The following is a 14,224-nucleotide window of genomic DNA, read 5'->3' as shown; positions in this document are numbered from 1 at the left end:
CTTGCAGTTTGTTTACTTATTTGAGACACTTTTTTGTGCAATTTTTTACGTTCAACTTTTAAATTAAAACTGCAAAGCGTTTTAATCATTTTCAAAATTAATATCTTCTGTACAATGTGTTGTATATAAGCGCGCTGGTGTGCACGGGGGCAAAAAAATAGAAGGGAGAATAACTTTAAATTTACTTTTTCTCTGGGTGGATTTTTTTTCCTTCAAAATGTAAGCACCGATGCGCGACGTGAAGTTTCCAAGGTTATTCAGATGAACTTGAAGAAAGCATGCATTAGTGATGGGTTTCATCTTTATAGCATGGTTGAAAAAATGTAAATGATAAAATTCATCATTTTAGCTCGTACGTATTTTATTTTATTTTTCTAATTAATTAAGGAAATAAAGAGCAAAACGCTATGAGATGAGAATATCCCGGATGCTTCCATAAAATCATGTATGTACTTACTTACTCACTTACTTACTTACTTACTTACTTAATGTCTCTAATCTCTGTCTACACTAGCTTTCAAAACAATCGAAAAATTTGACTCATTTTTTGCCTTGGACGAAAGATGAATGTAAGTGTGCTTAAATGCATTTGTCCGCCAAGTTTACAGTTTGAACCACAACTTGGCATAATTTTTGTTGGGTTTTTCTTGAATTAATCTGCATAATTTTACGTATGTACTTATACCTACCTACTATCTATTTATTGATCAGATGAATTAATGATGAAATTTGCGCGCAGTTGGTAGTTTAATTCGTACGTTTTCGCCGTGAACACTTTTTATCAAAACTGAATATAACTACCGTATCTAGTACCTACCTACCTTGTGTTTTTGGACTGTTTATTTTTCTTGACCAAAAAATAGTGATATGCAATAGGTACCTGCCATAATTAGATTTACGAAATAATTCAAAGTTCTAGGTACTCATGAATTTTGTGAATCATTTGCACTTCGTTCAGTTACCTATAGCTTAGCATTAGAAGTTGTCGAAGAAGCTTGCATTAATTTGAAATAATAAGTACCTACTTACCAATTTTCAAACATGCGTTTTACATCATTTTTGTTTTTAATCTTAAGTTATATCTTGTTTCACTCGACTTACGAAGGAAATGCTGCTGGTAAGTACTTTTAACTAATTTTAGTCTGACATAGAATATTTGGTGATTAATGGTTATTAAGAGGGACTGTCTTTGACTTTTTTTTTGAAAAATTGAAGTGGGATTCGATCAAAAGTTGCAGGGGGCCCTAGGAGACTACAGGGAAAATGATTGATTATCATTATATCCTACAGAAGTGAGAACATTGTGTTATAATTCGTTTACATTTTTAGGTTATTTTACACAAACTTTTGAATAGGTCCATGCAAATAGAATAATTTTTGTAAGTCATGCAAAACCTCTGAAAGGTGAAAAAAAATCAAAAATGGATTTCCATTTTTTTCAAAAAATCTTTTTTTTTTTATTTTCAATACAAATTTTTAAAATTTGAAATCCCAGTAGAAATTAATAAGCTGATGGTTCAAGCCGAGGACCAAATTTTTTCAGCAGTCTTTTGAGGCCCACCTAACAACGTTTTATCAAATTCCCCCTCCAATTTTCAAAAAAAAACTGCATAGTTTTTGAAAAAATAGAACCAAGAAAAAGAAAACATGCAAAGGTGACCTTCAAATTTTGTGAGTGAAACCATCTCACTTCTATACTTATACAACACTCGTATAATAAGAATCTCTTCCCATACTCGTTACATAATGTAAAATTGGATTATCACCAATACGAATTTTTTCAGGAACAATTGATAAAAATTCTGGTGGAGTTGTATTCAAAGACAGAGACAGTATTGCTACCAAAGCTGAGCAAAGTAAGAATAAAATTATGTTCAATCATTTCAATCATGAACACATTTATGTATGCATATCCCAATTGGTTAATTTTCTAATCTCTTCTTCTCCCCTTTTTTAGAATGTCAAGCTTACATTGTAGAAGCTTGCAATAGAACTTTGATGTTGAATCCAATTAGGAACCTTATGAAAAAAGTAAACACCCCGGGACGTGTTCTGGTGAAGAGACAGTTGAAGCTGTTGAATTCAACAAGTGAACTTCTGAAAAAAGTAAACACCCCGGCACGTGCTGTGTTGAGGGTAAATAGACCGGATGTAGTGGGAGGAAGAGATTCTGTTGATAAAGAATATCCACACATGGTAGGTAATACATAAAAGCAATAAAAAAATCTGTATTCTGTTTGATTTTTCCGCACATCTGTTGTTTTTGTATTAATCAGGCATTGATTGGATTCGGTGACCAATCGAACGTAAAGTGGCAATGCGGTGGATCCATCATTAGTGAACAATATATTTTAAGTGCAGCCCATTGTTCGACTACATCAGAGTGAGAATATGATTTTTTTAAATTTAAGTGAAAAGTTATGATTTTTGATTCCATGCAGACTGAATGTAATTCTCATTCAAAAATTTTTTCAGATCTGAAGCTCGCTGGGTTAGACTTGGTGAATTGGATTTGAGCACGAAAAAAGATAATATTGATACTCGGGATTATTCAATTTCGGAAATAATTACACATCCTGAGTATAAATCTCCACTCATGAATCACGATATAGCACTTTTCAAACTCAACACTTCTGTCAAGTTCAATTCTTACATTAGACCAATCTGCTTAAATACGAGGCAAGATTTGCAATTTGACAAGGTCACCGCGACAGGTTGGGGATCCACAGGATATGGTAAGTATCTACTCACTTCTCTGTCTGCAATTTAAATTGCATCTTTAACTATCTATCTACCCACATCATTTATATCTATTTTAAAGGTGAGAAAGAAAGCCCTAAATTACAAACCGTCGATTTTAATGTGCAACAAAATCAGAAATGCGAAGAAGTCTATAAAAATAATAATCGACTAAAAAATGGATTCAATGCGAGCACTATGATTTGCGCCGGATATCCTGCTGGAGGCAGAGATACATGTCAAGTAGGTCTCCTTTTGTAATTGGTTAACTAATGACTTGCAATACCGTGAATTTGAATTAGACATAGAGTATTCTTTAGGTAGGCGTTCATAAAAGTATATGTACTCGTATCTACCGATTACTTTCAACTTAAAAAATGACTTATTTTTTTATGTAAATTTTTAAGGGAGATTCCGGTGGACCTCTTCACGTGGATTTGCCAAACGGATGCTCAAGAATTTATTCACAAATTGGTATCACTTCATTAGGAATAGGCTGTGCTTTCCCGGATACTCCTGCAGTGTATACCAGAGTTTCATTTTATATTCCATGGATAGAAAGCATCGTTTGGAAGTAACTCAAAAGTTACTATGCCTCTCCTCTACTCATTGAAGGAATATTTAGTGGGATTAAGGGCTCGATAAATTTTAAAGCGAGAAAGATGATTCAGAAATAGTTAAGTACACTGAGAGGGTAGGCCATTTTCTTAATTTTAAATTGCCTATAAAAAGTTGATCTCAAAAATCAAATTTCATCCCTGCTTCAGCGAACCATCCTTTTCAGTCCGATTTTCACGAGGAACCCATTCCCATATCACTGTCTTACACCACAATGCCAAATGGTGCCAAGTGCCTCACTCCTCTTCTCTTTTGCTTTGGTACATTTTGAATATTTTATGGCACTTTTCCTACTTAGAGTTGGTTTGGTCAAAATCCCAGGTAAGTAGGTATACTTAATTTTTTTTTCAATTCTGTCTATAAATAAAAAAATAATTAATGTTCAATAGAAAGTTTGGAATAATTTTATAAATATAATTGCGAGTCTTCAAGATTTCACGGAGACCATGAAAACTGAAATTGTATCTGTATGGTAAATAAAAAATATGTCTAGCAAATCTGCTCAGATGGGTGTTATGAAGCGGAAGTAAAAGCATACGAATAATTTAAATTTTCTTTGCCGATTTTCAACATTTTAAGACACTAACCGATTAAATCTTATTGCGAATTCCTTCGTGAAGATTAAATTTCAGTCTAAAGGCATTTGTAGTACTCTGTCGTGATAAGTAAAGTATTTTTCGAATTTCTAGAGAATTGAAACAAGCTGAATGTCGTCATTTTAATTAAAACCAGAACTTTTTCTCGAAATGCCTTTAGAAGCTTCTGAATTAGAATCGAAACTAATCGAATCATTTAATTCGCTAAATATTCGTGTTAATTTGTTATAAACCTTTTCGTTTAGATCAAAATGGTCGAATCTTCACGTAACAGGTACCTATACCTAACCCTATGGTGGTTACTACGTAATTTAGCCTACCTACTTTTTTAAGTTTTTAACTTTTTATATGTATTCTATGTAATTTCATACGACATCTCATGAAATTAATCTGCAAAAATGAATTTTCAGAACTTACCGAGTTTTCGTTTTTCTCATAACATAACTTACTTTGCGAGACATTGGTACTCGTAATTTCTCCGACGAAACACGAAGCAGGTTGAAAATTTCGTATGATTTCCGATTGGATTGATTGCGTAATATGTTACAAATAACATTCGTCGAAAGTGGCTATAAGAAACGAGAACCGACTTAGTAGCTGAATTAAATTTTCCGTCGAAATTATTTGGTATTTTGCGCAGGTTTTGATTTGTTACTTTAGGCAGCGAACTCGATTACAATTTTTCACGCAAAACGTTCTCGACGTTTCAACAATTCGATTGTTAACCCCATCATAGCCACCTGCCAATAAGCAGCGCTTCAATACCTTGAATCGCTCATCTCCTTATTCAACCGCGCGTTTTTCCTATATACCAGCTACGGTAGCAGTACGAAATAAATTTTGGTAATTCGTATCCCATCTGGCGCACTTTTGTTTCTGCATGGGTTGAGGTTATAGTGTAGCTAAACGTTTATAAATAAAAGCTTTTGAAATTTCTTTTTCGCAGATTAACGTTGATAATGACGTATTTTACAACGAAATCTTTTCACAAAAATGTTGATAAAAGATTATTTATACGACGAACGTTTGCGAAATACACCACTTTCTTCAATCCGAAAGGATAACGTTTCTTCAGATACAAAATCTAATCTAAAATGTTGCAATTTCCAGCAAAAAGTTGTTATCTGGCGTTTTTCAATAGAACGATACTTACCTACCTATACCGTAGGCACGAATAAAAGTTGAAGAAAAATAATTTACGTGAAGTACCATACCTAACCTATAGTCTACCTACCTATTTGTGATGAAAATTCATTTTTTAAAAAATTATTATTAATAATTTTCCTATTTTCCCTGAAATTTTAGTTTTGAAAATTTACCAAATTACCGGTAATTTACAAAAAATTACCAGGTAACCAGAAATTTAGGTAAGTAGGTACCTAGACCTACTGTAAGTATGTGAAATTTCAAAAATTCCCTTCAATTACCAAAACTTGTAATTCAACAAAATTTACATGTTGGCAATCTAAATTACCGAAAATTACTTGTAACTTACCAAAAATTACCTGTGATTTACCAATAATTACCTCTAATTTATCAAACATTACCTTGTATATTTATCAACAAAATTAGCAGGTAATTTGCCTACTAAAAAAAATCAATAATTTTCAACTAGGTAAGTAGGTAAGTACCAAAAAATTGTGGGAAATTTACCAAAAATTAGAGGTAATAAAAGACTTAGGTACTTTATCACGATGGCTTTTTTTGAGGAGGCACACGGAGGCAGAAAGAGGAATTAAAAAAAATATCGAAAAATTGCCATAAAAACTAGAAAAAATGAAAGAACTAATTTTTGGAAAAAAATAAAATTTGACAAAAAAGACACATTTGACTAAGTATTTTATCAAAAAAAGCTACTTCCTGAGAATTTTGAAGAAAAAAACATTACAACTTTTCCTCAACTGACCACAAATTACTACTGTCTGACAATTTTGGCAAAAAACGAGAACTTTCTAACAATTTCAGTAAAAACTGGATTTTTGGGCAATCCTAGCAAGAACAGGGCTTTTTGACAGCTTTGGCAAAAGTTATAGCTATTTTTGACAATTTTTACAAAAATAGACACTTTCACGATAGGTATGCGCCAAAAAAGACACTTCTTGACTATTTTGTCAAAAATTAACGCTTTTGGGCACTTTCCGCTCGAAAGTTTACACTTTTTGACTTGAGAAAATTTAGCACCAAAAACAGAACCTTACAAGAAAGTTTGACGAAAAATAGAACTTTTGTTTGGTAATTTTAGAACAAAAAGAGGATTTTTAAAGAAAATAAGCGGAAAATAAGCGGAAAATCAATTTGTTTTAGATGTTTGAGATGGGGAGGGGATACAAAGAATTATATGGACTTACAAACTTCCAGGAATTAGTGTGCTTCCAAAAAAGAAGCTACAAAAAAAGGTCTGCTCATCACTATACATTATGTCAACCTAATCTTCAAATTAAATTTATTCTACGTTGTTTTTTTGAAGAGGTGGGGAGGGGGGGTTGATGATCACAAACGAGATTTTTATTCAAAAAACAGCCACAGTTCACAATTTCATTTATTTTAAAGGCAAACGAAAGTACAATATTTTTCTGTAGGTGATTTTTAAAAAATTTAATTTTTTTTAGCTGAACATTTAGCAAATTGGGAAAACGTCTTGTGAAATTTCATTTCATGGACTAGGGTTGCTTTTTAAACATAGGAATATATACCCTCAAACTTTTCGTACATTTTCAAACACGTTTTTTGATTAGGTAGCTGCATATCTCAATTTATCCAGCAAAATTGTCATGCCCTATATGAGGCTTTATAAATGTACATCTTTAGTCTGAATCATCCAAATATCTAAAGAGGTACTTGTCTTACTGTTCAAAAAAAAGATTAAAAATTTGTCTATGAGCCTAAGTGTTGATGGATTATCTACCCATCCAATGAAATCAATACCCACCTTACCATTTTGAGGAGAAAGGGGCTTTTGTGATCCTTTTTCAAGATCATATTGTGTATAGACATTGGTATTGCCGAATCGCTTGTAAAAGTTACTTCAAGGGCGATGTTTTGGTGAAAATCCTTTATTTTTTCCAATGAACGTTTAGATCAAAGTAATTTGTTACATTCATCAAACTCGATGAAAATTGATGTTCAAAATAACTCAACGGAGCCATTACGACGCGGATGTTTTTTTGACAAGGTTTCATGAAGGTGTAGGTATATAGGTAATGTAACTCGAACATCCACAATATTCTACAGCTTCGCTAATGGTTTCGCTATATGTACCTCTACCTACTTTGATTAGTTGACAAGTGTGAAATGGTTTCGATAAGTTTGCACTGATAGAAGCGAGATACCATATTCGCTTTAATAGTCGACGCGAGTGGAATGAATACAACGTCGTCAACATTTTTAGACTGATTCAATGTCAAATGTTAGGCGAATGTAACAAATAGGGGTGAGTTTTTTTCCCTATTACCTTCTCGGCTCGTTAAATTCGCAATTTATACGAATAGCAATAATTAAAAACATTATTGAAATTCAAATGGCCGAGTAAAATTTTTAATGAAATTGCATAATGATGCCATAAAGTAGATTTTTATATCACTGCGACGCGAGATAGTCGGCAATTTCAGTTTTGGCTGCAGGTGTGCATCATTGTATCCAATATAGCGACTATATTCTTGACCACATTAGAATTTCAAACTGAACGAATATATTTTACTAGTGTAAAAAAAGTATAAGTTGTAGTAAATAACCGCCTAATAGCCGTTATGCTTTTATATCGTTAAGGTTGAAATTTCATTATTATACGAGCAAGTTTAAAGGAAGCAGTTTTCAAAAGAGATTTTACAAATGTTTCTTCCTATATAGGTATAGTATGCGATGGAACGAATGGAATTAAATTTCTTCGAAAACAAAAGCAATTTCTAAAAGAGTGTGTGTATAGAGTGAACCGTCTCAATGGGATTTCTTTAAACGTCACCATTTAAAATTTGCACTTCACAGAGAATTCTACTTCGATAAGCTTTATAGTCTTATGCGTTTAAAAGTTTACGCGAATAAAATAAATTTTGCGTCAAAAGAAGCGTATATTGAAATAATGACAGTTCATATTTCAGTATATGGACATGGAATGGGGTAAAGCATGTGGTAAATTGAAAATGCGATAAAATGATAAGAAACAATCTCTTGTTGACAGCTGATAGGTACATACGAGTATATCGATGGAAAAATACGCTTCTTTAGTAATGAAAGTTTATAAGTGAATATAAAATAGATAGGTACCTATCTTAAATAGGAAGAATTTACCTACCTGGAATCTACATTTTTTTTCATTCCTGCATCACTCAAAATGAAAAATTGTAGACTTCATTGATGACAAAGAAATGATTATATTTTTAGGGCTAGATATATATTCGCACATGAAAAAACAAAGCAACATTAGGAGAGAAAAAAACAAAGGCGCGTAAAAAAATTCGCTGGCAAAAATTAAGAATCCCTGGCTCCTAACTTCTTTAGTTCTTTTAAAAGAAAGGTGTTATGCGATAGAAGCCAGTATTTGTGTTCCATCGATAAGCCCAGTTGCTTTTCTGTTTTTCACGTACAGTATTCCATACCCAATTGCTTTTCAGGATTTATTTCTTATTTCCTGCGAGAAAATGAGTTTTAGTGGAGCCGGTGGGGTGCGGAAAATAGATTTTACACAATTTCCAAGCACCCTCCGGTCGACTTTCTGGCGTTATTTTATTAGTTTGGTCGTAATTATAGAAGCATAAAACGGAATACTTACATGGGTGACATCTTTTTTATATTAGGTTTTTTGCCGTGAATGCGTTGGATTTCACCCAACGTTTAGGGCTGGATTTAAATTCACAAAAATGTACCCAAGTATAGCTATATACAGATAGTATGGTGTCTATTTGGTAGATTTTTTTAATATCTTTTAGTTTTACGGTGAAATTTTCGAACAAACTTTCAGGTAGGTATTGGAGTATAGGTACCTACATATTTTGGGCGAACTGGCGAAGAGTGGATAAGTTTTGATAAATGCATTAATAGATAGGCCTACGTAATAATAAAGAATCCTCACTTGAGATTAAATTATGTGGTAAAATCATGATCTGTAGCGATTAAAATATTTTCATATTCATTTCACCATTGAAGGGAGAAAGAGAGAAAATTTTCTCCAGGTACTTACGTATCTATCGCGAAAAAAAAAACATTTCAAGTAATGGAGAAATATAAAATTGATTGATGTCAATTCTTTAGTCGTGTAATTATTCAGAAATTCTAAATTTGTGTTTTTCGAGCTACGAGTAGATAATTTTCCAAGTTGATAAGAGTGTGAAATTCAAAACTGTTACCGACTTTTTTTTAATAACTTTTACAATATGATTCAACTTACATTGTCTTACAAAAATATTTATTGCGAGAAGAGAAAAAATACGTAATATGAGTAGGTGTACATGTATGTAGTAGAGAAACTCGAATTCTTTGATTTTGGAGCTTTTTGTTAATTTTTCAATGAAATGTTAGGTACATAAGTTTCTGATATTTACTTGATTTTTTCATGATTTATTTAAAATTCGGTGTGATATTTTTTGGGTTGCATATACCTTCTGACTTGAATGAGAATCCTAAAAAACAGCAAAAAAGCGATATTCGTGAGAGGAGATCCTCATCTCCTAATTTTGAGGGGTGCCCAACTTCCTTCCTAAAATAACTGGCTAATCTCCTAGATAGATTTGTGTTATTGTTTATATAATTTCTCTCTATGCTCATCTTCATATTCCAACATCTGATCCAGCTGTGGGAAAATAATTCTGCTTTTCCAAAATGATGGAAAATTCTATGTTACGTCTCCCGCTTCAAAGCAAAAACGTTTCAATCTAAAACTACCCCCAACATGCCCACAGCACTTGAATTCTTTTTCTGACTGTCTGGTGACAGATTCACCAAGAATGTCTCAATGGCCTTTGAAAATTTTTCTGACCACCTGGTGACTTCTGGTGACACATTCACCTAGGTAGGGGTCGCCATGAGGGTTTTCGTTATTTTCATGGCAAATTAATGTTTAAATATTCACCAGAATCAGAATGTCCCAACATCACTTGAAAATTTTTCTGACTGTCTGGTGACTTCTTGGTGGATTGTGGTGACTTCTGGTAACGAATTCACTAGGGAGTCATCAAGTGGGTTTTTGTCTTTGTCATGGAGAATTGATGTTCAATTATTCACCAGAATGTCCTCACATCACTTGAATTTTCTTTCTGTGTGTCTGGTGACTTCTTGGTGAATTCTGGTGACTTCTGGTGACAGATTCACCAAGAAGTCACCAAGTGGATTTTTCTCCTGCTTATGGCGAATTGTTGGTGAAGAAATCACCAGAATGTCCCCATGGCCATTGAAAATATTTCTGACCACCTGGTGACTACTTGGTGAATTGTGGAGAATTCTGGTGACAGATTCGCCAAGAAGTCAACAAGTGGATTTTTTCTTGCTTATGGCGAATTGTTGGTGAAAGAATCGTCAAAATGTCTCCATGGCAATTGAACATTTTTCTGACCACCTGGTGAATTCTGGCGACTTCTGGTGACAGATTCACCAAGAAGTCACATTGTGGGTTTCCAAGTTTCTATTGGCTAATTTGTTGGTGAAAAGATCACCAGAATATCCCCATGGCCCTTGAACATTTTTTTGACTCTCTGGTGACTTCTTGGTGAATTGTGGAGATTTCTGGTGACAGATTCACCAAGAAGTCACATTGTGGGTTTCCAAGTTTCTATTGGCTAATTTGTTGGTGAAAAGATCACCAGAATATCCCCATGGCCCTTGAAAATTTTTTTGACTCTCTGGTGACTTCTTAGTAAATTGTGGAGATTTCTGGTGACAGATTCGCCAAGAAGTCAACAAGTGGATTTTTTCTTGCTTATGGCGAATTGTTGGTGAAAGAATCGCCAAATGTCTCCATGGCCTTTGAACATTTTTCTGACCACCTGGTGAATTCTGGCGACTTTTGGTGACAGATTCACCAACAAGTCATATTGTGGGTTTCCAAGTTTCTATTGGCTAATTTGTTGGTGAAAAGATCACCAGAATATCCCCATGGCCCTTGAACATTTTTTTGACTCTCTGGTGACTTCTTGGTGAATTGTGATGACTTCTGGTGATGGGTTCACCAGGGAATCACCAAGTGGGTGTTTGTCTTTGTCATGGCGAATTGATGTTCATTTATCCACCAGAATGTCCCCGCAGCCCTTGAATTCTTTTTCTGATTGTCTGGTGATTTCTCGGTGACTTCTGGTGATAGATTCACCAAGAAGTCACCAATGGATTTTTTTTCTTGCTTATGGCGAATAATTTATGTTGTTGAATTATTTTTGTCGGAAATGAAGGATTTGAGCCTTTTCAAAACTTTCATTTTCCAAAATGCTTTCTCTTTGAAAACTCAACTTTTTTGTACATATGAAATTATACTTTACTTTAGGTATGATACTCGCGTCTTCTGTAGTTCTGTTTATTCATATGCTTGACTTCACTTTCTTACTTCTTTTCTTTTGAACATTTCCGATTAAAACGTGTACACTATTTTGTACACGTACCCAGGTACTTTAAAGGTTTATTTTTTAATATCGACGATCATTGAAGAGGTATTAGAGTTTGTCAAAAAATACTATTTTTACTTTTGCGGTTTCTTTACGGGATTCTTGAGAAAAAGGGGTTATGTCGGCGTGATTCTCTTTACGCTATTGACAATGATATCATATATCTTCTCAAGTTAATACCTTTTCGTTATGTTTAAATTTGGGTTCCTTCTGGTATTGATTTACATAGTACCTATCGGTAATTGATATATTTTCTGTAGACGCTGGATTGAAACTCAGACGTATCTGTTTAATATTTTGGAATTAATTTCCACCGTTTATATAGATATCGCCCGCCCTGCACTCTCTACCCACCAACCGAAAAACGGTAGTCGATATTTTCGTCGCGTTTACTTTTACCTATAATATACCCTGCTATGATACATAGGTATTACCTATCTACCTACGTAAACATAGGTACCTTAAAGTCGAACGTGAGCGTATTGGTGTTTTGACTGCTGCATCTTTGTGGGCAGATGTAGACTAATGTACCTTACTGAATTTATAAATAGGCATGTACTTATTTAATGAGGGTTGTTTTGGTCAATTTCGCGTTCCAATTAGGTTACTTGAGTTGATTTACTAATTGGTGTTCATGATTTTTTAAATATTTTTCCTGTTCTATTTTTTTATGGCGTAGGCAGTCTTTATTTATTTATTATTTGATAGATTCGAACAATATGAAACAAAATTGTTTATCCAACGTGTCGTATGTACGAAAGAATGCAATTTTCTTAGACTTTTTATATTGAAAACCAACCACAAGTTAAAATGTATAAGGGGGACTTTGTTAATGAAATCTATTGTTATAAAATTTATATTCAATTAATAAAATGAAACCAGATGAAAAAAAGCGCTAAATTTACAGCGGTACCCCCCACTCCCCAACACACTCTTAACAAAATGAAAACAAAAAGAACAAAAACTGAAAAACTTCAAGTCGTGAATTTTGATTTCTAAGTTTTGATGTTAAAAAATATATAAGTACTTAGTAACAGCTGCGTTGGTGTTGCTTTCTTTTTGTACTTCTTTTATGCACACGTTTTAAAAGATAAGTAGATAAGTTTTTTCTCTTTTATAGAGGCGAGAGGCAAAGCGCAGCAAGTTGTAATAAAATGAGAAAGCGAGTCGGGAGTCGGTTCACATTGCGATATTTTATTGCTAATATTCTGTCTTGCAGAACTGACGGATTATTTACGTTGCTTTGTTTTTCTCTTTAACTTTATCCTGGTACAGTTTATTTGACAGTTGAGCAACCTTACTCATTCACACGTTCTCGCTGAAATCACCTTGGTGCAGGGGGCCAAGGCTAACACTTGGTGATGATTTATGATCCTGTATTTGGTAATTTCACCTTTCGTATGTTTGCCAACTTAGTTAACGACTTTTATCGTTGTCTTTATGCTCTTCAGAGTTGTACTGTTTGTTAAATTTTTCTTCGCCCGACGAATTTCTCGCAGTATTTTATTGTTCATCGCGCGTTGTTACCTACATATTTTTCACGAGCTAGAGTTTTTTTTATAATTTGTTGGGGTACATTTAGATACTTTCTACATTTTATACTTACAAGTACCTTTACTCTTTTTTTTTGCTTGATGGGTAGAGCTCGTTCTGTAGTCGACGATTTACAAAGAGGTGAGAGAGATGATAATTGCAGTTTATTTGTTTGAGTCGGATCTCATCCCAAGTCCCAAATTTTTTTAAAAAATTGAACGCTTAAAATGACTTTAGGCTTCAAAATTTGTAAATTTTTTATTTGGACTGTGAAAATACAAAAGAGTGACCAAAAAAACACCACCAGGATAATTTGAGGAGCCAATTTTTTGTTTTTTCGATTTTTGGAGAATTTTTAAAAATTTTAATTTGGGCCATTTTTGCACTGGAAAAGAAAGCAACAGAATTTGATAAAATTTAGGTGCGAAAGCTGAAATTGGATGTACACAGCTTATTTTCGAAACTTCCAAATTGATTGGTGATGATTTTGAGCTGTTCTAGAGTCTTCAATGATTTTTTTATTGTCCAGTTTTGAAACAGATAATCATCATAAAAAGAGCCAAAATGAAATTCAGCCTTCACAGACTCGCTTTGACCGTCCTTGTGACTTCTCAGATGCATCTGGGTACAAATTTTTAGGAATGTTCCTGCCTGTTTAAATTTCTAGGTATCCATTTCGCAAGTTTTTTTAAAAAGTGAAAAATGAAAATACGTCAACAAACATTTCTATGAAGTCCATGTCCTCACAACAGTACCTCTAATTGGTTGAATGCATTGATTATCCTCATTTTTTGGTCCTTTCGTCAAAGCTCCTTTTCTTTTCTTCTGTTTATAATATAAAAAGTACGCTGACTTCACCTTGAAAATACTAATGAGATTTTGAGAATAATAGGAAAAAGCTGACGGTCTGTTGTTAATTTCGCCTAAACGAAATATAAAAAAATTTATTAAAGGAAAAGCAATTTAATTTGTTTGAGAGTTGAATTTTGTATAAGTTAAAATTTAGAACGAGAATTTTTAAAGAAGGGTAATGATGTGCAGATACACAGGATAACAATGGTAAATAAATTGAAAGAGAAATGTTACAGTGCCAAATGATTTTTATCAATGCAGACTTTTAAATGCTATTTCAAAGGTACGTTCATATTGAAGCGCTAA

At 33.5% G+C, this 14,224-nt stretch overlaps 1 protein-coding gene across 1 annotated transcript; it reads left to right on the top strand.

Annotated features, from left to right (window-relative positions):
* The first annotated feature begins 723 nt into the window (after positions 1 to 723).
* On the top strand, positions 724 to 4,369 carry LOC135836121 (serine protease snake-like). The gene is made up of 7 exons (XM_065350745.1): positions 724 to 1,117; positions 1,785 to 1,856; positions 1,958 to 2,196; positions 2,277 to 2,383; positions 2,476 to 2,735; positions 2,822 to 2,982; positions 3,147 to 4,369. The coding sequence occupies exons 1-7, from the start codon at positions 1,042 to 1,044 to the stop codon at positions 3,315 to 3,317; spliced, it is 1,086 nt and encodes a 361-aa protein (XP_065206817.1). The 5' UTR covers positions 724 to 1,041; the 3' UTR covers positions 3,318 to 4,369.
* Positions 4,370 to 14,224: the final 9,855 nt, after the last annotated feature.

Source organism: Planococcus citri, chromosome 2 (assembly GCF_950023065.1).
Source record: "Planococcus citri chromosome 2, ihPlaCitr1.1, whole genome shotgun sequence".
NCBI lineage: Eukaryota > Metazoa > Arthropoda > Insecta > Hemiptera > Pseudococcidae > Planococcus > Planococcus citri.
The sequence above is the reverse complement of the archived record's forward strand: the minus strand, read 5'-3'. Positions and strand labels throughout refer to the sequence as shown.